This window comes from Dermacentor variabilis, chromosome 8, assembly GCF_050947875.1.
Source record: "Dermacentor variabilis isolate Ectoservices chromosome 8, ASM5094787v1, whole genome shotgun sequence".
In the NCBI taxonomy this organism is placed as follows: Eukaryota; Metazoa; Arthropoda; class Arachnida; order Ixodida; family Ixodidae; genus Dermacentor; species Dermacentor variabilis.
Window position 1 is genome coordinate 41429329 of NC_134575.1, and position 26823 is coordinate 41456151.

Genomic DNA, 26823 nt, shown 5'->3' on the forward strand with positions numbered 1-26823 from the left:
GAACTGTCCACTTGAGCCGGCCCAAGAGTGTACTCGGGGAGAACAAGACTTTCGGTGCTGCACGACGCCGAAAATGCGTCTTACACGCGCACAGCACGTTGCCCCCTGATGACTGCGACCTGCGATACGCAACGCAATATGCGCCGATTCCCCGAGTTTCCCTCGATGCGTATTTATCGATAAATTCTAAATAAAGGTTTCCTTGCGTACGCTTCACTCGAACACAAACTTATACGCGAGGGTTACCTCTGCGAAAATCAGCGAGCTTTACGTTTCTCGAAGTAATTTTTTATTTTTTACCCGATCTGCGTCGGTGGCCTATTACAAGTTTGTACGGCTACCGCGCGAAACGTTCACCCCGATGTTCCGATCGAGGAGTAGCCGGCTACACAGCCGGTGTATGACGACCAGGGCGCACGCGAGAGCGCGCAGCCGAACGCAGTCGCTCGTGCTGGGTCATTACAACAAGGCGGCATTTAGACAAATAAACTTAAAAAAAATACGTGCTGATCTAGTGGTGAACGCGACATAAATGCGTTGGCGTTGCGTCACCGGTTCCATGATGTAAACCGCGTTCGCCACACTGCGAAGTGTTGCTCGCAAGCTCACTCGGACACATGTTGCGACTCAGGAGCAGACCAATGTCAGTGGCACTATATATGAGCACGCAAATAGTGATGGAACGAAAAAGTCAGTTTCACCGTAAGAGCACAGCAATAAATGCAATAGCAACGTGTTACGATATTGTATGAAGCGTAAGGCTCGTAGCTGTCGAGACAGCGTAAACTGAAGTAAACTAAGTTGACTAAGTAAATAAAAAGGAGCTATTGTGCTATGGGACCTGTGTTGGAATTCTGCCATCGGAGTTTCATTTATGCTTATTAATTAAAACTAACGTCGTTCTTGGCGACTTTAGCACCACTTTTCCGTATCGGGTGTGCTTCAAACATCTTTCCTGGGACGATCCTGGAGGCCGCGCACAGCCGCGCTAATAAATCTACATCATTTTCAGGTTCGATCTCTGTTGTTGCGAACTTTTTTAATATTTGTGTCTGAGAAGATTTAGAATAAACGGCATGCGATGTCCGTGCTTTGTTTCACGACATTCGTTTCAGGCATGTCATTCTCAGAATTCTGACGAATTATTTTCCCAAGATTGTAAGGCTTGGTACGACCCTCTTTACTGATAGAATGGTGTGCCAACATAAGCCACAATACCGCATGATATAAAGCGTGGCATGGCATATAGCATACGTATACCTAAATATGTACTACACCTCCAGATGACGCCGACGGCGACAGCACAAATTCGCTTGGACTTCGAGTTGCTATCGTGATAATTTGTTTATCGTAACTTTAAGAGACAGGAAGAAAGCGGTGTAGATAAGACAGCAAATAGAGATAGCCGATATTGTAAATGAAACAAAGAGGAAAGAAATAGAGCTGGGCCGGCCCGTATATTGCGTAGGGCAGATAACCGGTAGGCCATTAGAGTTACAGAATGAGTGCGAAGGGAAGGGAAGCGCAATCGAGGATCGCAGAAAATTGGTTTCGCCGGTTAAATCAGGAAATTTGCAGGAGAAGTTCAAATAGGCTAGGTCAAGAAAGGTGTAACTGGAGATCGCTGGGCCAGGTTTTCATCCTGGCAGTGGACATAAAAATAGGCTGATAATAATGGTGATACATATATGGAACTCTCCCATCACCGCTCTACCGCGAGACCGGCTTGCCCTCACCCCCCCCCCCCCCGCCCACACACACTCACACATACACGCACTAAACTTTGCGGAAGTGGCTACCTCCGCAGTCTTTTATCAGCAGATATGAATTCAGAGCTTGGCCATAGTGCACCTCGGAAATAGGACCGTGACAGCATGCCCGCTTACAGCTCAGTTGGTTTTGGTCCATTATTGTGAATGCTATATATGGCAGCTTGAAAATGAAAACCTGTGGTTTCTGGCAAAAAAATGATTGCCTCAGGCCGTATACAAGATGTGCCATAAAATTTTACAATACGTTTAGGCGTACTCGTCTAAGGGGGACAAAGAAAATTGTCAACCGAGATTCCCGCGGCAGAATTATTCTCAAACCTGCATGGTGTGTCAAGGAAGCGCATCGCACATTCTCCGGGACTCGCTAACCCTCCTTCCAGCCTCTGGTACGATGGCGGTGGTCCGGTTTCACTTTTGGGACTTCGTCTACTCTCCAGCAATTTTTAATACATCCCTGCACTATAATATGAGCCCGCGATGCCTACCTATACGAGGCCGTTGGAACGCTCCGTCAGAAGCGGGCGTCGGTAGAGCCGATGCAGAATACAGGAACATACGTCGAATGCAACACATACGATAGACGTAGTAAGCTGGAATGTAGGGAGGCATTTGAAAAAAAAAATTCGGGTATAGAATACGAAGTGTATTGCATACAGCGAAGAGTTTTCGAATACTTGGGTAGGTCTTGCGTTGTGGCAAAACCGGCGGCTAGAACTTCGGAAGGGTGTGAAAACTCGGCGATACAGATTCTCTGTCTTTGGTGTACGAGTGTCGCAGATTGTTAGACAACTGCATATGTTCTTCCTCTTTATTATACAGAGAAAAAGTAGAATTTCTATAGAACAGCTCGTTCTGGTTGAAGAAGGGTGATGGCAGTTAAACCTTGAATAACCATCTCAGCTACCTTAAAGTGAACAGGAAAAAATTGGCAGCCTTCGCCCATTGCATGACTGACTAACTGAATAAACTTTATTGAAACCAGCAAGAGGTGGTGGCTGGGCCTAGGCCTCCCACGTGGGGACGTCGATGTGTTGCCTCTTCGCCGCCTAGCAGGCTTGTTGGGTCGCCCAGAGTTCGTCGTCATGGTTGGAGCTATGCCGGGCAGCGTGCCATGTCGACGAGGGGGTCGTGGGGTTAGTGTCGGAGTGTTATTGTGTACAGTCCCACAGCATGTATGGAACTGTGGCTGGCTGTGTCTTGCAGATATGGCACGTGGGATTGGGGTAAATGTATGGGTAGATCTTGTTGTAACGGTGTAACGAGGGGTAAGTACTGGTTCGTAGCAGGCGGAAAGTTGTAGCCTGCGCTCGGGATAGTTTATTGTGTGGGCCGGGGAAGGTTCTACGTTCTAAGTAGAAGGATTTCACAAGATCACTGTAGCGTGTCAGATGATCCCTACCGATGAGGGCAGGCTCCCCGTCTTCCGCACGGTTAACCAGGCCTCGCACTAGGGAGTGGGTAACCTCGTTGAGGTTGGGGAGGTGCGGGTGGACGGTGCCTACATGAGGTGGGAACCAGACGAGTGTAACCTGATGGTCGGTTGACTCAGGTGCTTGTTGCAAGATGCGCAATGCCTGGTGTGAGATGCGGCGATGAGAGATAGTTTCGTATTTGAATTCTTTTGAAGTGACCTTGCTGCGTCATTTCATATTTTTTTCTCTTGCATTGGTCACGGCTCCAAGTTAATCGTACCCAGTTCTCGTGACATGTAGTGAAATTGCATCGTGTTAGAGATTGCTTTCATCAGACTGGGTATAAGCACCCAACTCGGTTATCAGCTATTGAGACAAAGTCTCATTTAAAACAACCATCTATATAGCACTGTGGGCGCGCGCGTATGCATTGTACAGATAAGTGTATTTGCTTTATATATGCACGGCTACCTATCCCTTTAACACTCAAGAGGCTTTGAGGTTAATTAAATAGATAGATTGGAAGTCAGTACGTAAATATTCGTCCATACCTTATTCTGGAGCGCAGCCATGTCATTGATGTCTAGCTTTTCCTTGAGATCTCTGACGCTAGCAGGGAACTTCATCTACAACGAAAGGAGCAGGGATGTAAATGTAATGCTATTCTCTCGCATCTGCCGCATCTTGCATATTTTCTTCACCGCAAACAGTTCGGCAGGCCAAGTTGACAAGCAAGCTGGCTGTTGGCTAAATACATTGCCAATGGGAAATGCATAAATTCCTTCGACGAGACCAAGCTGGATGATATAAACATTCATGAAACAGATCATACTGTGCGTCGTTATTAGTCCGACGAAGTGCACAAACTGTGCCTGCACTAACAACAGAGCACAGAGCTGCCAATATAGCGCGTAGTGGTCTAACACAAAGCAATGGTCGGCAAAAGCTCATTATAGCCATCATGAAACCACATTTAAAGTCATCACGAAGAGCAGTTGCGAATAGGAAAACTGCTCTACGTTATTTTTAGGTTCGTAAGGCATGACGTTTGAGAGAGGCACGACAGTGAGACCGTAAACGTGAAGACGACGACGACTACTGCATGACAACGGTCACACAACAATGACGCCGACAGTGCCTACAACAGTCACGACGGCTGCATTACAATAACATTTGGCACACTGACGTTCAAGACAGCCGAGCACGTAGAAATCGCAAGTTCGAATGCATTGAGCTCGGTAATTGTTGATGTTGAAGATCATCGGGCTATCGTGTAATACATAATCTGCGCATCGCCTGTGTACGTTTAGCAGCGACTAAATTTATTCTAGATGACACACTGAATAGAGAGAGAGCATTTGATAAATGAAAGGTAGGGAGGTTAACCAGGACTGAGCCCAGTTGGCTACCCTACACTGGGGCTACCCTACCCTACCCCCCAATATTGTTATCGCATTGAACTCTGACGTGTCGATCTTACCATAATTTTCAATTTTTCTTTTTCCGCTACGACATTGCTTTTATAACTATTCTTTATGTACGTAGCGTAATATGTCATGCTTCCCTAGGGCACAGACATTTATTTAGAGTTCTTTTTAATGTGGTATTACTCTCATTGCTGTGATGATGAAATAGGTTGAACTTCATCTCAAATCATGCAACCATGTCACATACCCATTGCATTAAAAATAATCCAGTAATGGAGCGGAGTGTCAAAAAATCTGATAAATGAATATACGTACGAAGCCGATCATAGGTGGATTGAACACAAGCGTTAAACAACTATCCGTGTTCAAGATGTTAAAGAGCAAAAATAAAGGCAGAGGGAATATTTAATAAAGTACTCTAGTTATACGGAACGCGAATTATTGAACACCTTCTTTATCAAATTTGAGTTTCACAGTTTTAGAAAGGGGAAACAAATCGTTGGGACGGTGGTAGTAGAATGACCAGAATGAAACATTAAAGGGCGACTCTGCGTGAGTACTTGAGCGGTCTGGATAAAGGTCTTTGATGCGTCGACAAGGTTCCTCGACTCTGGCGGCTGCTATGCCTATGTCGCGGCCGCGCGAGCCCTATCTTGAAGGCTATCTGCGATGCGGCGGACAGTCTAAGCGTCTAGGCGAACCGAGGGCCGATAGCTTCGTGTGGCATCTGCGTTCACAGAGTGACACTCGTTTCTTTTTGCTCTCTCTAGTGTGACTTACTATAAAGTATTACACGTATTTGTAGCCACGTGCTGCTTGCTCGCTAAGTCCCAGTTTTTTTTTTTTCACTCACCCGCCGTGGTTGCTCAGTGGCTATGGTGTTAGGCTGCTGAGCACGAGGTCGCGGGATCGAATCCCGGCCACGGCGGCCGCATTTCGATGGGGGCGAAATGCGAAAACACCCGTGTACTTAGATTTAGGCGCACGTTAAAGAACCCCAGGTGGTCGAAATTTCCGGAGTCCTCCACTACGGCGTGCCTCATAATCAGAAAGTGGTTTTGGCACGTAAAACCCCAAATATTATTATTATTATGTTTTTCACTTCTAGTTTTTTCTCTGGCAACTGCACCGATAGCCAATGTTGTCCGGACAAGTGCTGGTGATTGTACATTACTGCGTTGTCTTTATATCGCGCTACAACTGTTTACAATGCTAGAGCACGCTATGGCTTAATTTTCTGAAATGCTGTTTATTCCTTCACTATGTATTGTTTCTTCTTTTTATCGCTTGTTTGGTACATTCCTGAGTAGCGGCAGTGTATTTTCACGGTCGGATAGCCCGCCTTCTGGGGGCTTATTTCCAAACGGTCTCGTTATGTAAAAAAGACTAATTTAATGAAGAAGTTGCCATGTCTGTATCGCTGCGCATATGGTAAGAGTCATTGAGATCGGTCATTAAAATCACAATGGCTTATAAAGCAGCGCTACAGTGTTTGGACATACAGAGGAACGAAAACATCGCACACGAAGCACGTGGTTAGTGCTGTTGTCGTTCCTGTGTACGTTTCAACTTTGCAGCGCTGTTTTTTAAGTACAAATATGACATTTCCTAACGCAAGACTTACTCACTAGAGTATATATAAGTTCTTTTGTATAGTTCTAACGGAAACGGAAGTAGCGCCGAGGATGAGCTGCGCACACCTGGATCTCCTCGAGAAACGGGTCCTGCTCGGCCAGCTTCGAGCGGAGGTTTTGCAGCAGGCTCAGGTGACAGGAGCCGTGGCAAGTCGCTATGGCCTCGCTGACATGCTGCGAGGCGTTTCGCACGCTGGATGCCACGCCCTTGAGGTTGTCATTGTTGGCCACCCGCTTGACTTCGTTTAAGAGTTTCTTGATCTTCATCAAACCTGCGGTCAATAACATGGGGCCCCAGATTAGTTTCGCACTAGGATAACTGCAACACAATTTGGCTCTGCAATTGTTCATTAACAGTGGGTATCCTGGTTATGAGTAACTGAATTTTTTCACGGTCTTGGCATAGATAACTAGTTCATCAATATTCTTGCAGCATTTCATTTGCTCTTATTTGTGGGCATGGTATATTGCCGTTTCAGCCTTACACAATTTTTTCACAGCAGTTTGTCTCAACATTCCGTGTTGTTTTCAGCGCGTAAATAAAGGAAGATAATTTCGAGTATCCCTGGCGCTGAATACTTTTTTTTTGTTTGGGAAAGGACGAGGTTTGCAAATCTATGTACAATTAATAATTCGGTCTAAGCATAGAAAGCCGCACTGGTGGAGCACGCCCACCCCAGCACCACATTTTTCTTCAGTATTCCAGGAATTACAGGAGTGCAGATTTTTGGGCTAGTTGGTTCGTCGCATCGATTGAAGCCATAGCACAGGATCGACACGGACAAGAAGGACGACAGAACGTACACGCGCCCTGTCGTCTTTCTTGTCCGTGTCAATCCAGTGCCGTGGCTTCAATTGTTCCAGGAATTAGCCTCAGTCGCTACTTCGTGGCAACGGCCTTCTAGCTAAAGACATTAGCATGGGCAAAGGTGTCAGTAGTGACCCTGAATCACAAAACTATATTTCGCCGATCTTCAGCACAATTTTCTTTTTAAGCACCACAGGATCTCGGAGGCCATGCCTTTGAAGCAGATGACGCTTCGTGGTTTCGCGGCAACATTCGAGAGTTCCACTATAAATAAACCTGACGCGCCCTTGACGCAAGCAACTTAGGTGAATGTGGTCAGCATTCGAATTCATTTTAACTTGAGTTCGTTCATAATTATTTTCTTTTGCCCTCGAAGAACTTATAGACATCTGCAATGCGTACAAAATGCTATTAATGGCGTCCAGGATTTTGTGGTCAGTTACCTGGAAGATTTATAAAGTACACTAAGATACTGAAATGGTCTCAGGTAAGCCTGAACGTCAATATAGAAAATGTCTGCGGGTCTTCCATAATTTGGCGAAGCAAGCTTCTAATATGACAAAAAGTCATGACCTCGTGTAAATTCGTACGTACGTTCGGCTGCCGTTGCCGTAAATTTCAGCAGACCATCGTTGGCCACAACGTGGTCGATGGTGGAGGCAACCTCGTTGGAACAATCTGCACCGTTACATTCAAAAACAACGAAAGGACACGCGATTGAAATATTGGACCTACGCTATTCAAGTGGTGCACAAAATGAGCACTACGTATAAGTACGTGCTGCATCGTATATTGACTAATTCACATTTAACGATAATTGAAAACTCGTGATTCACCGGAGCGAAACATATGGGAAAGCTGTAAGTTATATAACATCAAGCTTTTACACCGAGTATAACCTCGCTTCACAACTAAAATAGCACTGCGCGCGTAAGAACACTTTCCCGAAGTTGATCCAGAGCAGGAAACAAGCCAATTTGAATTGTGTATATATATATATATATATATATATATATATATATATATATATATATATATATATATATATATATATATATATATATATATATATATATATATATATATATATATATATATATATATATAATTCAACTTGGCTTGTTTCCTGCTCTGGGTCATCAGTGCTGTGTGTGTGTGTGTGTGTTGACACATGCATTGATTTGATGCGATTTCTGGTGGTTTTAAAAAGCCCCAAACGACGGCACGTTCATCCACAACAACGAGGGCACGATACAGACGCTGTAACTGTGGGAGATGCCCGTGTTGAAGATGTACGAAAGAATTCTCACACACACTACATTTGCTGCTTCAATTGTGCTGCATCTATGACACCGGTCTAACACGCCGATGGCTTCGTGGAAGGGCCATTTAGCTAATTGCCCCAAGAAATGGATGGACGGACGGTCGGAGCAGTAGATTAACTAATGGAACACCACAAGTGATATCGGGACGCCGTAGGTTTGGTTCCTACTCGGAGGAAATTCTATTTCCTCCGGTTATTAAGTACTAAGAACACGTTTAGCGCAGACATATGTTATTTAAGAATTGTAGGCCTAACAAAAGGAGTTTCTGATAGGTTTCATTTGGTTTCTTCGCTTCTTGGGTGCAGAAAGTTGCTTATAGATTTTGCCATCATCTATAGCGTAACAGTATGCGAAAGCAATACCTTACACGTTCTGTAACAGATAAGAGCTATAAAACATGCTTGCCTCGTAGCCTTTGGTCAAGAGCCTTCGACAACTCCGCAATGTTGGGCCCTGATACGATATACAAGTCCTGTAAAGACAAGATAAGGGAAGACGTGCTAAGTTAAAATACAGGATCATGATAGAAAACAGGACAGCTGTAAGTGCCGAGAAAGAATACGCTAGTAGAACAGCAATGTCTGTAAGTACAACCTTTGTTAAACGAAAAATAACAGCATGACGTGCAGTGATTGAGAATTGCTTCCACTACGATGGTACGACGATTTACATTTTTTGCCTGCACAATCGACCTGGTACCTCAATGCCTAGTGTTCACTACTGTTTGTAATTGCGAGGGCGGATCAGAAACTACCTACATTTACACTATGTGGGCCACAGTTTATTTTCGCAGCTCTCGCAACATCTCCGTCACGCGTCATAATCTGTGAAAGTTTCGCCATTGGCGAGTTACAATTTGCCGCTGAAGAAGTCGACGCTGCTCTTGAAGCGAATGTGCTACGTACAAAGTACGCACTTAATTGTCTCGCAATCAATAGGAGCACACTCACATTTATGAGGTTTTGCGACACTTCTGCCATGGTGTCGGCTAAGAAGTGACCTTGCTTTGTGGCGGCGTCTTGTGCCACCGTCACGTGTTGTACGGTTAACAGCGCTCCAATGGACATGAAGCTGCGGAAACAACGTTCGGACAAAAAAAACACAGGGCTGCATGTCTCAAAACGATACAGAATTAATGACAGACTAAAGTGCGTTCTCAAGGAAAGCGTTGAAGTAGTACATAATTTCAAAAATAAGAAGGAGCCAACCCACAGGCGGAAATATTTCATTTTTCCGGGTGGGGTTGGGGCGGGGGGTCCCGACCAGCTTTCCGGACCTTAAGGACAGCATCGCACGCGTAAGCAAAGACATGGGTTCTTGCCCCACCTGTGGCCAGTTTTTTTTCATCCACTATCGTTCCCATTTATTTATAATTTTTTTTAAAATTATACGCTACCCTTGGTGCGTTTCTGGCTTGTAATGATATGACTAATAAAAGTTAAGCCCTCGGTTTCTTTTCTTCTCGTTCATATATATATATATATATATATATATATATATATATATATATATATATATATATCATGTATGGCTCCGGAAACCTGGTCGCCCCTCAGCCAGAGAACTAATGTCTTTCCGCCTGTGGGTTGGCTGCTTCTTATTTTCAGTGATAGCAAAGCATAGGTCAATTAGACGAAGGAGTGTTACACTCCCGAGAAACGCCATTATCTTGGTGGTGCGAGGGGACAGGGGCTGTGAAATGGAACTCGCCTCAGCGAAGAATTCCTTGAGGCCATGCGAAGTTTCTCTAAGCGCAACTGTATTAACCCTTTTAGTCACGCCGGACAAGTTTGTGGACGCGACATTTTGTCATTACTGTGCGGGGGTTTGCAAGGAATAGACTACGAAAATTTAGCTTTTAGTAAACTGAACATACTGCTGTCCAAAAATATACCTATTTCACTTCTGAGTGAAATGTACCATTTCAGACAACCACTTTGGTTAAGGCACTTTTGTGTTTGACGGAACGTTTGAAGTGAGGCGTTGCGGTAGTGATTGCGAAAACTACTTTTTTCCCTTTTTGTAGTGCCTGTACATAATAATTAACCTGTGCATGTAATTCGCGCGAGTGATTCAATATTTCTAATGAAGAAACGTAGCATGACGGACTGCGAATTAAATGAGCATGTAATTATTATATAATTAGGATGGGCCTCTATAACATACACGCTGTCATTCTCATTTCCCCTTGACTTCAATTCTATGGAGCCTCTAACCCCTTGGCATAAAACTATGTAAATTTCACACATTTATCGACAGTCGATCGCCATTCGTGACTGAAAGGGCTAATACTGCTTCACCTTTACGGCGAAACCGCAGCCTGTTTTTCTTTTACAGCGAAGCTGTTAGCTGCTCGTTAGTTGGAATTTTCCTGTCCGGGTCCATGGAAACAAATGGGGGCCGATCTCGGAGGTCGTGCAATACCGGCCCTACCTGTGGCGGAGGTGAGGCCGCCCTCAACAAGCACTCAGGAAAGTGAAGCGAGAAGTGCATACATTTTTTTGCATCACGTACACAACATACAGAACATCATTTGTTTCAATAAATAACAAACACACTACAAGCACACGAACCACATAATTGACGATAAACCGCTCCTGATAACAATGGGAAGCACGTAGCACTCCTCGCATACGTTTCCTGGTAGAGATTACTGTTGCGCAAGCTCCCGCGGCGACGGCAGCTTGCTATGTGGAGACTGACGTCACTGGCCTTACGTATATAGAAGAACGAGCCTAGCAACTGATTTCATTTTTGTAGCAGCACTGTTATAGATAGCAACTTATAGTTAGTACTCCAGAGGAGCACCGCGAATACGAGGAGCGACAAAGGAAATAGAAAGGGCAGTACAGCCAGCGGCGGCGTGCTGTAAAAATTATAATTACTACTATTACTCTAAATTAGCGTTGATACCATCACATTAATGCACTAAGGCATTGCATACTCCCCTTAAGCAGTCGTAGTGGTGCTTTTCAACAGCTTCGCTGGCCATCCGCTTTCGGGGGCCCGGGCCGCGTAGCGAGTCTTTTTTTTAACAGTGTAGGTGTTCTAAGTCGAGCCTTTGCCGTTCATTGTGCGGTGACCGCGCGCCGCGGGTGGCGGACGAGAGGGGTATAGGAGTAGGTGTTTCGCCTGCGCGCGCCCTTTCGCCCCATGGATTCCACTCGGCGCGAGCGGCAGCACGCAAATACCGAGCTTCCAGAGCGAGAAGCGCAAGCCAAGCGCCGCTGGAAGCAAGCCAAAGCCCACTTTCAAGAGCAGGCAGCCTAAGCCAAGCGCCAGCAGAGGAAAATTAACCCCCAACTTTGAGAGTCAGGAGGCCGAGCAAGGACGTCGACGCAGAGAGATTCCTCCGACGGAGGGCGCCGATGGACGGTTCAAGAGAGAATTCGTCGACCGTGAGCGCGGCCACAGCTGAAAGGTGTGTGATAGACTGTGGTTTCATCACCACCTCACGCAACCGAATAGTGTGCTCAATCCCGAACCGAAGCTCGAATCTAGCAAAACGACAACAACGAGACAGAAGTGTTTCATGAAAATCGCGCTGATCGCGACCACCAGCTCCGCTGTTTTGACAGCTTTCAGTGCGTGCAAGTGGCTTTATTTCCTTTTTTACTGTCAGTCCGAGTTTAAGCGCTGCTGACCATGGCTGCTATTGATTCTGATTTCGAGTGATTCCTGTTTGACCTCATTTCAATTACTGAGAGAATTATACATATTTAGGACCTCTGCCTGTGCTAGTGGCGATGTTTTCATCCCTAATAATTGTAAGTTGATGGATGAGTGTTTCTTTCGTGAGTCATTAGCATTGCCTACTGGATAGAAAAACAGTACTCAGACACTTATCGTTTACGTTTATTTCACACGCCGTTAATTAAAGACTCTGCGGGAGGGGTTACTGAAATCTGTAGGTATTTTTCAGGGTGAACAAAGCACGCAAAGCAACTTGAAGCGAGGTGAAGGTACAGCAATAAATTCATTCTCTAGGCATAAAATATTCATACCATTAAGAACAATTGTTAGTTGCCTAGCTTCTTCTGTTTAAAAAATATAATAAAGTTTGTCCGGTGTATATGTATATTTACATATGTTTTCTCTGTGCGTATTATTCACATTGGAAATTTAAATACGATGGCGTGTGAAAAAATACGGATGAGGTATTCGCCGCTGGTTCTATAATGTGCTTACAATCCTCCTTGTCAGGATTTGCAGAAATAAAGCGAAAACACGAATTAACAGTCATGCACGTCTGCGCCAACGAAAATACAGTAAGCTTTTACCTGCAATAAAATAAAGAGCAAGAGGCAACTCGGAAGAAAGCTCAAATTATGTGGTTACCAGAACACAGGAGTGCTTTCGTCCTTTCTGCTACTTCGGCGCCTCGTCCGTATCGCAGCTTGACGTTCCCCCCAAAATAACATAACACTCTGGTAAAGACACTTAAGGGGGGGGGGTAAGCTTCGGAATCGCCGGGGGTGGAGCTCTGCACCCTCCGGAGTTTCCGGAGGGGTCACAGGCCCTGGAGCACTCATGTTCCTCCCACTCCTAGTTGGCGCCTGTAAGTCGATCAATATTAGACATACCCAGTGCTTGTGGTCACAGTGGTATTTTTACACCTGTTACCCCGGTTTTAGGCATGCAAACATTTTGTTCGTAGAGCTTTCTGCAAGTCGCCAGGTATTAGCATCCCGACCTTGCGCCACCACTGTTCGACTTCCAAGAAAAATGCGGAATCCGCCCAGAACCATTCGGTTACATTAGGTTAGGCTATATTCTATTGTATTGGGTTGAATTAGCTAGAGGGAAATCTGGCACTACTGTCAATGAGAGTTTTCTATAGAGCGCTGTGTCATCATAGGAATGACGGTACATGGGTGTGTGAGGCTTCTGTTGGCTGGTGTTCTATGATGCCTCGTCTAAAACGTGGACATCGCTACACAGATAACGCATTCATAAAATAATATCTACATAAAAGGCTTTCATTTACTCATATTACTTCTGCGAATGAAGTTCACTCACCTAAAATGCGTAATTAAGCGAAGAAAAGCAGAAACGGACGACAAGCTGTTACAAAGCGAGCGTGAATCTTGTTTGTCCTCCAACTTTAGCAGCCCGGACCGCTGATACCAATTACGCTTCACGTAATTGTACATCCAAAAACAAGTACTCATAACTAAAGAAGACAAGTTTTTCTGCAATAACAAAGCTAAAACACAATGTTCACGTGTTGTTTTCGTAGTATTCAAGTTGTCTTGGCCCTCCGAGAACGATGTCATTCCGAAGCCACACTATACCAGCACTCCCATGCATACAACAGCGCAGAAGAGCCAGATTCCCCTCTAGGCAATACAGTGAGACACTGAGTAACGGAAGGCCTTCTTCCTCCAAAAAGGCCATTAGGCGTAGCGTTGATGGTACGTCCACCCTGCTTGGTCATCATGTTTTGCATTTGACCGCATTCCACGTATCTGGCGACCCATATCAGCGGGCAAGCCGGAAATACTTCGTCAGCGGTACGACGCGACTACGGCGGCTACGATGCCTAAGATGTGATTGCGCCTTGAGCGTCTGCACAACTGTGATCACAATAACACGAAATGTTAACAAACAGCGTGTAAGCAGGCTTTAACGTTGTATCAAATTTAGTCCTGTTCTCTAGCAGCAACGCAAAATTAGAAAACAAAAGTACAAGAGCATTGGGCATTGGATTCGTTGTTCCAAGGAAGATTTCTGAGAGCATTCTCGTTTGCTCAAAGAAATTTAGGCGAGAACTTGTCCAGCGTGGACGTGCTCATGGCCGGCTTACGCAAGCGAGGCGATCAGTATCCATAGACCCAAGCTGGTCTTGACGCGTGATGCCGCCTGTCGCTCAGTCTCCGCTTGGCTATAGATGGCTTCCCGCGCGCGTAGGACTGCGATCAGGCCGACCACTGGAACGGCGACGGCCAGGCATATCGACGTGTACAGCAGGACGACGGAGCCAGTGGAGCTACGGGCCAGCGCCATCAGCTGCACAGGAGTTGAACAGAGGCCAAGAGTCGTAAGCGCGAGTCGTAGTACTGTCTACGCCGAATAAGTTGGCCGTCCATAGTCTCATTAAGGCTGTCAATGCAAAATAAAAAGCCTAATGAGTTTTTATTACAACGTGAGCAGAATGTTAGACAGCCTGCGCTATTACAGCCTGATGAAGTTCCATTGTACGAATGGTGAAAAAAAAACAATGAACAGACGAACCAACTGTTTGTCTATAAGGAACCTGCATACATCCCATCGAGAAAATGACAAGTACATGACAAGACAAATCAGTGTGCTTGTATACGGAGTTCAGCTGGGTTTGTTGGTGCGATAACATACCATTAGACAATCAAAAAAGTTCATAATAGATATGGAGGCTTTACGCACCCAAATGATGGTCTGATTTTGGGGCACGCAATAATCGGAGACACGGGAATAATTTTGACCTCCTGGGCTTCTTTTCCAGCCAGCGAAAGCACGGTAGAAGAACTTTATTGCATATTGCCTCGTTGTGTCGGCCCCCAGCCGAATGCATGCCTCCGTGACTGAAATAGAACCCCTGACCTCGTTCACAGCAGTGTCGCCAGACAAGCTTTATGAGTCTTTATGAGTGCCATGCCATAAAGCTGTCCACAAGCAGAAAGAGGCGCCGTAATAAACAGTAATTTTCTCTACTGGTACTTCCATCATACAAACACAAATCTAAGGTCATGAGCGCCTCTTTTGGCGCTTTCGTTTTTGTTTTGTGAAGCAAAGCTTTCGTCAGTTTGCATACCATGGTGTGGCGTCGGTAGGCCAGTTGGATATTTCGCAGGACAGGGTCAAGCAAACCAACTCATATCGCGGTATCGATTCACACGATACAGCCTAGAAAACCGACCCATTTTCTTCGTATTGGAGCAATAAATCCTAACAAAAAAGGTCGACATCAAGTGGAGGCTTTTTATAACCTCCAAAGCATACACACTTATTAATGATTTACTGAAAGAAATTTAGCATTTCTTAAATTTCTGATATCTGGGATACTCCACTTTCTTGCCACTTGGTACAGGCCAGTAGTTGCCTAATTCTCTAGAATGCGAATGTGCTAGTGGGACATGCGTAAAGAATCGTTAAATGTCTTTACATACGTATTATACTTTGTGCACACACCTTTCAACATTCCTCCCTTGAGAAGCAATGTCCTATTTGCCATAGGCCAATAGGACAATTGTAACCCTTGAGAAAATTACACAATGAGGCGGCCATTACATATATGAGAAATCAAAATGCTGAATTAAATATTCAACGTAGTTCCATTAAAAGCTTTTTTTAATGAAATAGTTCACAGCAGATATTTCAACATAAAATTATAGCCGCCGAGTTCGCAAGGGATATCCACTTGGAACAAATTCTCAGCACCGCGCCAATTTCGAGATAACCGTTTTCAAAATGCCCGACTAAACGCATCGGCCTTCCAATTAGTTTTGCACTTCAGTGCATAAAACAGACTTTTCCTAAAGTAGTTAGTGGAACAAGAGTGCGTTCTTATCACGAGTTTCACTGCGCATATCTCGAAACTGGTGTTATCCTCAACATTCATTTCAAGTCAAGATGACTTGCAAACTCACTAGTTACTATTCGTAGATTGAACTGATGGATTGGTTTCCCGGTTCGACGAGCGCCCAAATAATTTTTTTTTAAAATACCGAAGCTGCTCTCTGTGGCTCTCGCAAGTGCTTTTCGAATGCAAGCCACTGCTGTTTTGACGATTATGCAACAACTTGGGCCATTTGGATATAAATCCCACTGGGTATGTGGCTCGAATGGACCAGCTGCACCTTAGCCCAAGTTGCCTCCCCGAGCACAAAGAGAGGCGCCAGTAGTGTACCGACGAGAGAGCAGCAGCCGGAAAGCGGCATGTTTTATCAAATTTGACCATTAATTGCACTGACCGAAAGGCGCTGAGCTACTTGAGCGGTGCAGACATCTGCTGAGACATTCAGGACAGCTTCGCGCGTAATCGATTCCCACATTTACATGCGAATGCTTTTTTTTTTGAGGAACACGTATGCTGTTTTGAATGAATGAATGAACTTTATTCCCCTTTTAAGAAAGGGGAGGAGCCGGGGGGGGAGAGAGGGAGGTCTAAGTACTCCAGTCCCAGCAGGCGTCCATCACCACATTATGTGGCTAGAAGTCCGTCTACCAGTCGTGGTAGGCCTCCGCTACCTCCTCAGCCCACCTCAGGTCCCGGTCCTGTAGGGTGGGATCGGAGCTGCGCAGGGCAGTCTCCCACAGCTCCTGGCTACTAATTAATGGTTTGAGCTTGCGGGGGGGAGTTTTGATGGGGCATTGCCACATGATATGGGAGAGATCTGCTATGGGGACAGGGCAAAACTCACACATTCAAGACAGCTTCACTTGTAATCGATTCCCACATTTATATGCGAATGCGTTCTTTTTTTTTTTTGAGGTGCACGTATGCTGTTTTACTCACAGCTTCAACTAACATTCGTGAAAATGCCAACTTCCCCTTTCTCAACGGAACTTCATTTGACGTCATACTCACATATTTGAAATCCACGCGGTCGGCGTGCCTCAGGCCTGCGAAATAAGAGAGAGAGAGCGACAAAGTCAGATACATCGACAGCCGCATATATAGATCATGATAAGATGTCGAACAAGGCATGCTAATGGAGCCAGGATATTAAAAAAGGACTTGCATTTGCATGCCTGTAAATGGCCTTGTTGGTGCGTATTCAGTAAACATACAGGTTGTCCCAGCTAATTTTAGCCAGAGTTTAAAGAGATGCCGATGCACGCTAACATGACGCGACCGAATGCATGTTGCTGACTGTTGTATGTAGTAACACTATTTTCGTTGTATTCTGCTGAATTGCACTAATAGTAAACAGTACTCAACCAACTTCGGAAGCGACAAAGTTGGGCCAAAAACTCCAATTAGAAAGTGCAGAACGTTTTTAAACATCCGACTGAACAGTTTACAACTTTCGGTCTATTATGTAATAGTTTTTTTTTTTCCTGCTTACTGCTGATACCCGCGAAATACAAAAGAACAGCTCGTGACATGCGCCCTTGGGCGCCGTGATTGCACTGCTCCCAAACGCTTCACGTACGTACAAACAAACGTGTCATTTGGGAAGGTGTACTGGCACCTAAAAGCGACAGGGCAGCGCCCGCTGGACTGCTCTCCAGTTGTGCTCTCCCCCACTTATACAAGGTTTGACCAAGGCTATTCACACTTCCCGCCCAAATGTATTTGTTCACTTTCACACGGCGTGTTTCATTGACTTATAATGTTAACTTTCATTTATTCGTTTCTTGCTTTACTCAGATTTATACTACTCGTTTTAGGTGCTGGTATGTTCTGTTGATTGCTCGGCATTCATTAGATGTCGGAACCTTATACCTCCTTAGTTACCGTTTTATAGAAAAAGACTAGGACCCCGGCTTTGACGACGCCTGCGTACACCCCGCCTGATCGCCCTCTGGGCTATACGGGGCGCTGTATTCGTCATACGCAGTCACGGTAGTCTGCCACGGTATTCAGCGGCATAGGATGTGCATGCGCCATGGCATAACGTAATACGAGTCATCAGGCAAAGCTGAAACACGCCAATGAGGAGCTAGATAAGGAATGCCTCTGCCGGGCAACAGTTTCAGCAGGTGCAACAGTGCACAGGTACATATACCGCATATACCGCGTGTCCCAGGGAATGTTATCCAAGCCGTTGAATGAAAAGAAAAATATACGACACGGTGCAAGGTACAATTACGAAACCTACGGCGTTCGGAAGTCAGCCATTTTGACAACAATATTGGCACGCACTAGTTACGCTAGAGGTCGAGGAAGAAGAAGTGTGCGTGGTAGCTGCTGGTTCAGGACGCGTAGGCATACGATGGATGCGTACCCAGCACTTCCACCAGTTGTCTTTCTCATTTCTTTTATTTTTCCTTGTGGCATTTAACATCTCCCCAACTTTATTTATTTATTTCTTCTTTTTTTTTGGAGGGAGGGGTAATGGCACGCACTAGTTACGCTAGAGGTCGAGGAAGAAGAAGTGTGCGTGGTAGCTGCTGCAAACACGAACTGTAAACGGCTGTTCGCTTAGAACTGACTGGCTGGCTTTTCCTCTCGTGACAATATACTTTTGTTGAACGCCTTGGCTAACGTTAGCTGGGATACTCTATATATATTCCGAACTCCCTAAGGGCAGTGTTCGCACAACCTGTTATATGTCGCGTTACAAATACTAAACGCTTCGAAGCAAAGTCGACAGGTCAACGTCCATTGCGAAAAACAGCTTGCTATTGGGAGGTCGCCTTCGTAAATATGAAGGACTCGTGCGCGTGTTCTTTCCACGTGTGCAGTTTGCAACATAGTCAGCTGGTTTCGCTAACCGTGTCCAAGATCACGTTTTGCTGGCACCTACTTTTACGAGCAGTTCTAGTGTCGGAAGTCCTCCTTTATTGCGATCAATCATATTGGTACTCCAGGGGCATTTTTGCCGTCCCCGTGATGCTCGGTGTAAAGACCAAGGGCGATAACACCGTCGCCGCGCGTGGTACGCTTAAGTGCGAGTGAAAGCACGCGAGCGAAGCCGGCGATCGCGGCTCACTCTGGCGCGCGCGAAGGAGAAAGCGGTGAGCGAACGCGCCGTCTTCCATCGCGCTAAAGGCCGTGGGGGAGGGGGGCAGCGTTGTGCTCTGGCAGCAACCGCGCCTTTCGCGACTGGGCGCAAGAGGAACTGAAGGTCCCTTCGCTCGCTGCTGCTGCCGCGCTTCCTCAACGCCAGCGTTTCGACAGCGAGCGTGCGGGCTGCTCGAGTGTGATGTGCTCATGTTTTATTTCTGTGGGCGAATGTTTCTAAGTTTATACGGCGGATAAAGCTACTGTCTTATCTTTTTTATAGATGTGTGCTCATATGCTATCGCACTCGACGCTTCGCCTTTCCGGAGGAACTGCCACTTTTATAAACACGAAAGTGCTCTATATCTGTGCTCAACCAAAAACATGCCCCATGCACGTACGTCACATAAACATCATAACGCATACTCCTGAGAAGTAGATACTTTGTCATTCTGTGCCGGCCTAATGGTTAGGCAGGTAGGCATAGAAAGGATAGGAAGGTCTGTTTGTTGAGAAACTGTGCTGTGCATCACGAATATATGCTGCATCCAGAATATTTAGCTCTCGTTTGCTTTGTAAATGCCACAGTCGATTATTTATTATTATGTTCTATAATCATTATTATTGTTTTGACCGACAGGGGTCCCGTTTACGGTGCGCTCCAGGACAGGCTTCACGTGCTTTCTATCAAAATCTCTGCTGTGAACTGTGAACTGCTATATATATATATATATATATATATATATATATATATATATATATATATATATATATATATATATATATATATATATATATATATATATATATATATATATATATGATCGTATGTCACATGGTAGCAGCCACATTAAACTACTATACGCTGCTCGCAAGACGATCCAGAGCAGGAGCAGCTGGGCAGACGGGCGAGTGCCACCCGAATAGACATAGCCCTCTGCTTCCCTCCTCCTCTCCTATTGCCCAATAATTGCACCAATGAGCGCACATCTCCATGCCAGCTGCGCGATAGCTGCGCCTCTATCGCCTGAAGGGGGCGGATTTTGGTACTTTGTTGCGGGTGATGTGACCTTCGTGACGGGAGCACACCAGACTGCCGAAACGTCTTACGGTCGCGTGACTTACCCTAAATATCTCTTCCTACAAGACACTATAGATTGGCCATATAGAAACTCCTAATTTAGCTTATCCTTTCACACTTCTCACCGAAGCAAGGTTCGGTCTGGTATTTAGGTTTTATGTTAAATTTCAATAATTAGCTATTGCGTATGTCCTCGTGATCTTTTGTGTAATATAGACAAGTACATTAAGAGCCGTTTTAAATTGCAGATCTATTTTACTGATTTTATAGGCGGGAAATTATTCTTTAAGGTGGACCGAAAGCTTGCAAATGGCATTTTGTGACCCTTCTGAGAGCTTCTGATACAGTTCTTCGCATTAAAGGGACTGTGCAGACTTATGGACTTCGTGAATGGGCGAGGAAGCTGTCACTGCGACTTCGAATGCAAGCTTCATTTTCCGGATATTACCAAATTCCATCAAAGAGGCACCAATAACTTTTTTTCTTTGTGAATACGGGCCCTGGCATCATAAACGAGCCTCCCATAAGCACAATAAAGCCCGTAGCGTAGCACCCGTAGCTAGAAATGAGGTTACTCGATCAGTCTGCGAGTCAGGTTAACGCGTATAAATGAGTTAATTTGCAATCAGGTTATCTAGGAGGTGTCTCTTTACAATGCGCCAAAGTTTCGAACAGTCTACTTGACTGTCGACGTGGGCCTTGTGGTGTGTATGTCTATTCCTCAAGTCGCGCCCAATTTTCCTGTATTCTGCATTCACAATTTTACATTCACAACGTCTTCCCCGCTTAAGAGAACTATGCTGCAAGGGACATTACCGAGTTGATGGCCTTGTGAGCCGCGTGAATGGCGGTTATATACCTTATCGGTGACCAAACGTTGGCAAATGAGAACATTGTGGCACAATTGAGCTTGCGCCAATAAATGCGGGTCTATGTGGTGACGGTCAATGGGCAACTCTTCCGTGGTGGTTCTTTGAGCTGCTAGAGTTTCGGCTTCTTGTAGCTGTATATGCTCGAAATGAGAAATGCGCGATAAGTGCCGACGAATTTGATGCAGACGATGAAACAGCGAAGAGCGCGTGACATACCGGTATCGCGATGAGGGTGCCAGCGAGCCAAAAAGGCTGACACTGCCACTGTTGCACACCACAAGGTCATTGATTTCTACGGACTCTTTCGTTGGCTAGCTTCTTCTGCGTGCTCCTATGAACCTGTCCATAGCTTACGAATTCAGCTTCGGGTTGGGCTTTTTCTTTTCGCTTTCTTCAGCCTCTCCTGCAGCATTATTTATTGATCTAGTTACTCTATCGGAGCGTGTCAGCAGATTTTCGCTCCAGCTATAAACGCTGCCACCCATTGCAATTTCACGCCGTAGGGACTACCCCATATATCATAAATGAAATAACTAGTCTGCTTTGCTTGCGCCTATGCTTTCTTTGACGACCTCTTTGGTTCGTAGTACAAACGCTGCTATAATATTTACCAAGTATCGAATTACTGAAATGTTGGTGCGACGCAGAAACCCGCCTAACAATAGTGTGTTTGGTTCGACTTCTTTTTGTCGTCGTCGCTGTAGAATTCAGCGCTAAACCTTAGCGCGATAAAACAGGCAGGGTTTTCAGCACAGCACCTCGTGCTTCCCTGTGTTCGCTGAACACACTGAACACATTTGCATGTGTTCATCTTTGAGCTGTTCCTGCAGGCACGGTCCGTGGCCACGAAGCACCGCTCAGCAAGCATACCTTGTGGGACTCCCGACGGGGCCAGGAACGCGCCGAAGGCCCTGTGCAACCGCCCGTAGATGCTCAGGAGGCCAGTGTCTTTGGCCGCTGCCCCAGGGATGACCAGTGTTGCCCGAGGTGCGCGCGCGAACGGAATGCTCTTTGGCTGGGCGCAGCCTGGCAACAAAAGAGAGTTGCGAAATATAAAGAATGAAGACGAGCTTGATTGGCTCTTCGGACGTTGAACTCTTGTTTGCGACAGCAGCAAGACCTGACAGCGTAAACCGCCATCCCTTGGACAGCAACTTCCTTATCGCAACGCGCACCGCGCGTTGCCGTCTTCTACTACAGTGGCACTCTTAGACTGTCCGAAACGCTGCAATGCACAGCGCTCATTGGCTGATGGCGTTCTCTCGGGCAGTGCGGGCCTCTCGTGGATGCATAATCCACGAGAGGCCCTGTGCATGTATTTATGAGATCCCAGCTGGCAACCTGGGACCTCATAAATACATGCATAGACATCCACCACTCTCGGAGTCTTCGTGAAGCTCAAAGATCAGCGCAAATTACCAACCGTCGAAACTGCGCGATAAACTCTAGTGGCAAGCGCCTCAGGCTTCTAAATTTACACGCATTACTGCAACTTCGTGAGCGAGGATGGCTGTCATTTTTTTAGCGGCGAGGTTGAAGCTTATTATGAGGGACGTCTCCACGGCATGATATTGAATACGGCGTAACGCAATGAACTTAAAGAGTTCAACTAGTTTGCAGTTCTTCGCTGCTGTCACAATAAAATATCTAACATTGGCTTCATATAGTAATTGAAATGCCCTACTGAACGACGAGAAAGATGCAGGAAAAAAAAGAAATGGTTCACATAAGCGGAAAAATTATTCGAGCAACCTTGGGGCAATCGAGAAAACACATGAAAATTTATTTCCAGGAACTCCGTCTTAAAGTCGAAAATAAATTGGCAAAGCAAGCGTGCCAGAAACCTAAGACGGCGATCCTTCCAGCTATGAGCCGCGATTCGCTTCGATGCGAGCAGTCAGGTGACGTCAGAGTCGCGCCGGCGTGAAACACCACTTCATTCTCTGCCGTTTTCGTAATTTCGCCTACTCCACCGCTCGTTACGATCAAATCGCAGAGCGATGGGTGCATCCCTCGCCCGGGTCCTTGCACACTTCGCGCAGCGGAAGGTCACTGCAGGAATGCTCGTAGTTGTTAACACAGATTAACGCGTGTTCGTGGGCTGGCTGGCATCTGGCTTCGAAGAGCAAACGATGCTAAAAAGGAGACCAAGCAGGAGGACACAAGACGTGCTGCACCGTCATGTTTACTCCTGAGTGCCGTTCTTAGCGCTCTTTGCTTTCTAATGGTAAGACAAACTTATAGCCACCTAATGTCGCACATTTTTTTTCTTCGAATATCGAATTCAATCTCGCAATTACTGCACAGCCAAATCGCCGTATGGCGCTGTGACATTACCGTGTTCCAACTAAAGCGGGCCAAGCTGTTCAAAACAAATGGCGATGAGATACGACAATCCGTCGAACAGTGTGTGTTTTTTTTTCAGTCGCCTTGCACACGCTAGTGAATTCTAATTTTATGATTGCTCATATCTGATTAGCCACAATAATTTCCTAAACTGATGATGTCTGCAGAAAGTCAACCAAGTTAATTGCAGGTCGATTTACAGTGTAGTTCTTAGGACCACTCCTTGTTTGGTTGGTTGGTGATGCAATGCGTGCTGTTAGAACAGGGGAGCGAGTTAATGCATACACAGACAAAGGAGGCAGCACTAGCGCCACTAACAAGTGTAGATTGATGTGGCGCTCATCTTGTCTTCTATTTGTATGTGTTGATTTGCGCCCCCTCTTCCAATACCCAATAGTACAGATATACTTCCTCGAAGATGAATCACGACCGTTCACCACGCAAGAACAAACTTTCACCCACCTGACTCGCTGGTGGCTTTCAGCGCCTGGGTCGATGCCATTACGCCTCCAAGCAGCAACGCGAGTACTAGAACGCCTCGCGTTGGGGCCTCCATTGTGTGGCGCGGCTTTTCGGCTAGGGCTCTGCGAAAAAGCAGCAGGCAACCCGCCCATATTTAAAAAAAGAAATAAAACAGTGTTTCCTGTCCCATGGTAACTAACAGGCTGGCGTGAGGTTCCGCATCAATCTATACGGCGCGCCAAATGTGATTCCGTTCGCACATAGAGCGTGGTACACGAGTTTCCTTGCTATGTTTCTCTATACGAAGGCGGGCGGCACAGCACCGAAGCAAATTCACAACATGCCCGCATTTGGCGTGGTGTATGAGATTTCCAGATCGTGGAGTACCGATCTTTGTTAGAAACAGCCAGTGTAGTTATAGCCCAATAACTTTACTGGTCGAGAAGTATATGTGGTTCTTCTAGAAGGCACCCATTTGAAGGCCTCCAATTACATATAGAGAAATGACGATACATGCTAACTCTTTATCTAGTGAAACATAATATTTTAGAACCAACAGCGCCAATTTGTCCAAAAACTTGCAACCTCTCGATGAACAGCAGAACGCCAGGTCCATTCATTCATCATGATCTCTGTTAATTAGTGTGCATAATAAACGAACATTTCCAGCCATTCTTAACATCGGGGAAGCTGAGATGGACGAATTGCTTTTTGAGCTGCGTATAATTATCGCTGAATAACGTCAGCGCCGTAACAACTTAACTGTTTTGTTGAAAAAAAATGACTGTAGTTCAAATCGGTTATTTGTACAAAAATTCTCTCACTGAAGAATTAAGCCATTTTTTGTGGCTAAGTGGCGATCGACGAGGCTTCAAGAAAATGCGGGAGCGGTGATGACCTAATGGTGAAGAGGGCCGCTGCCATCTTACTAGGGGAATCCATTAACATTAGCGTTCGGCGGAGAACAGCAACCGTTTTTTTTTTCGCTTCTAATGACTTTCACAACGCCAATTTTGTCGTACATGCAGATGCGTCTCGATTGTTCTGTCTGTGCCGCTGGTTTTAGGATGATGGATGAAAGTTGTGTGGGATGATCATGGTGTCATTACTCAGCCTATGACAACATTTTAGCCCGAAACGTGAGTGTATTATTTTTCAATTAGTCTAAAATTTATATTGGCAGATCGAGAGCGTCGTGAAGTGCGACCGTTCTACGAGTAGTTCAGCACGCTTGCAGGGAGCAAGCGCCCACTTCACCTCTGCTGGTTAAGAAACTGCAAGGGCTGCCCCTCCAGAATTTATTTCTATAACTTCCTTGCTATCGATGACGTTATAATGCTGAGAACGAAGACATGGGTTCGATTTCCGAAAATAGCGGCAGCATTTCGACAGGGCAATAATGTAAAAACGAACACGTTGTGTACTCAAATTAAGGGCCCACTTTAAAGGGACACTAAAACGAAACAATAAATCACTTTAGACTAATGAAGCATTGTTTGAGAACCCTGAAGGCAGTCATATCAAAGAAATAGTTTGATTATTAGATTAGAAAATGAAGGTCCAATTATCAGTACTTGAATTTCGCGCCAAAACCCCAGCGCTAGTACGTCAGCGTGACGTCAGGGATTCCAAAGTATGTTTTCGCATTTGGGCCGCGTTGGCTGAATAAAGGTTCCCGAAAGTCGCCATGTTTAATATTTGATTCCTTTAGAACACAATGTAGTCAATATGTACCGCTACATATAGTTAGTAGGCCCTAGAAGATGCCATCAAAATCCAAGACGTCACAGACCCCAGGCGCGGGAACTTAAGTAGGCGTCGCCACCCGTATTTCGTTCTTGCGTCCTTTCTGGCTTACCAAACGCCTTATCGTTGTAAGGGTGGTGTTTTTGGTGTTGTAGAACGGTAATTTACTGATGCAGAAGAAATCATTTTTCCCTTTAGTGTCCCTTTAAGATCCACAGGTCGGATTTAGTCCGGAGTTCCGTACCATGACGTCTTTTATAGCCTTGAATGGGTTAGGTACTGTGGATTGATAGCACAGAAGGCGGCCGGTACTCAAGACACGTCCACGCAAGGTAAATTCCGAGACTAGCATCCATTTCGAGATATGTCCCCAAAGTTGGGGCGGCGGAATGCTCCCCGTGCTCCACGTGGCATATTTCCCGTGGAGCGCAGGGGGCAAAAGGAACATCCAGCACAATTTGATTTCGTGACAGGATTTTGAAATTGATGTCTAGAAACTAGCCTCAGGGATGCTGTTAGGTACACAATGCCTCGAGCGCTGATCAAGCAAATAAACTAAACTCACATGTGCTCCAACGTTCTGCATTGAGCATATGAATAGGTAAATCTACTAGTTAAGGCGCCGGGCAGTGAAGATCGGTGTAATCTTCGTCGGCGATAGTAACCAGTCTGTGAAAATTGGCCACAATTTCTCGAGGGTAACCACTTTGTGAAAAGCCGGTGCCTCAACATTCATTTCCCTGTCACCAACTTTACAGATTTCTTTTTCTAAATAGCCACATGCATAGGTTGAACTGAATTCAGTTCTTGGGTTTTACATGCCAAAACCACGATTTGATTATGAGCGCGCCGTAATGGGGGACTACAGATTAACTTTGACCACCAGGGGATCTCCAAAGTGCCCCGAATGCTCGGGACATGAGCGTTTTTGCCATTCCACGACATAGAATTGCGGCCACCGCGGCCGGGATGCGATGCCGCGACCTCGTGATTAGCAGCGCAGTGCCGTAACCAGTAAGCCACCGCGGCGGTTGCATGCACAAGTATAGTGAATAAACTTAAACCATGATTTGAATTCAGCTTTGTTTTACAATTGGCAACCATTTCAGCAGCTGTCTACTTAGATCACATCTACACTCGAGATGTATACGGGGTAGTTGATGGTTAGGGGAAATATATAATTATTTATTAATATATATAATTATATATTAAGAAAGGATGCCGTTATATGTGGCTTCTTTAGACATTACAGGTACGTATGACAACGTAGACCGCAACATGTTGTGGGAT

At 45.6% G+C, this 26823-nt stretch overlaps 1 protein-coding gene across 1 annotated transcript in view; it reads right to left on the minus strand.

Moving 5' to 3' along the window:
* LOC142591371 (uncharacterized) overlaps positions 1-26823 on the minus strand; it is a 149750-nt gene that overhangs the window by 91878 nt on the left and 31049 nt on the right. The window contains exons 8-16 of the mRNA XM_075703697.1: positions 23788-23909; positions 21850-22005; positions 16945-16979; positions 14185-14387; positions 9329-9449; positions 8784-8850; positions 7648-7731; positions 6312-6517; positions 3736-3810 (exon numbers count right to left, since the gene is read on the minus strand). Coding sequence (XP_075559812.1) covers positions 3736-3810; positions 6312-6517; positions 7648-7731; positions 8784-8850; positions 9329-9449; positions 14185-14387; positions 16945-16979; positions 21850-22005; positions 23788-23881 — 1041 coding nt within the window. The 5' untranslated portion in view covers positions 23882-23909. The remainder of the gene's footprint in view (positions 1-3735; positions 3811-6311; positions 6518-7647; positions 7732-8783; positions 8851-9328; positions 9450-14184; positions 14388-16944; positions 16980-21849; positions 22006-23787; positions 23910-26823) is intronic.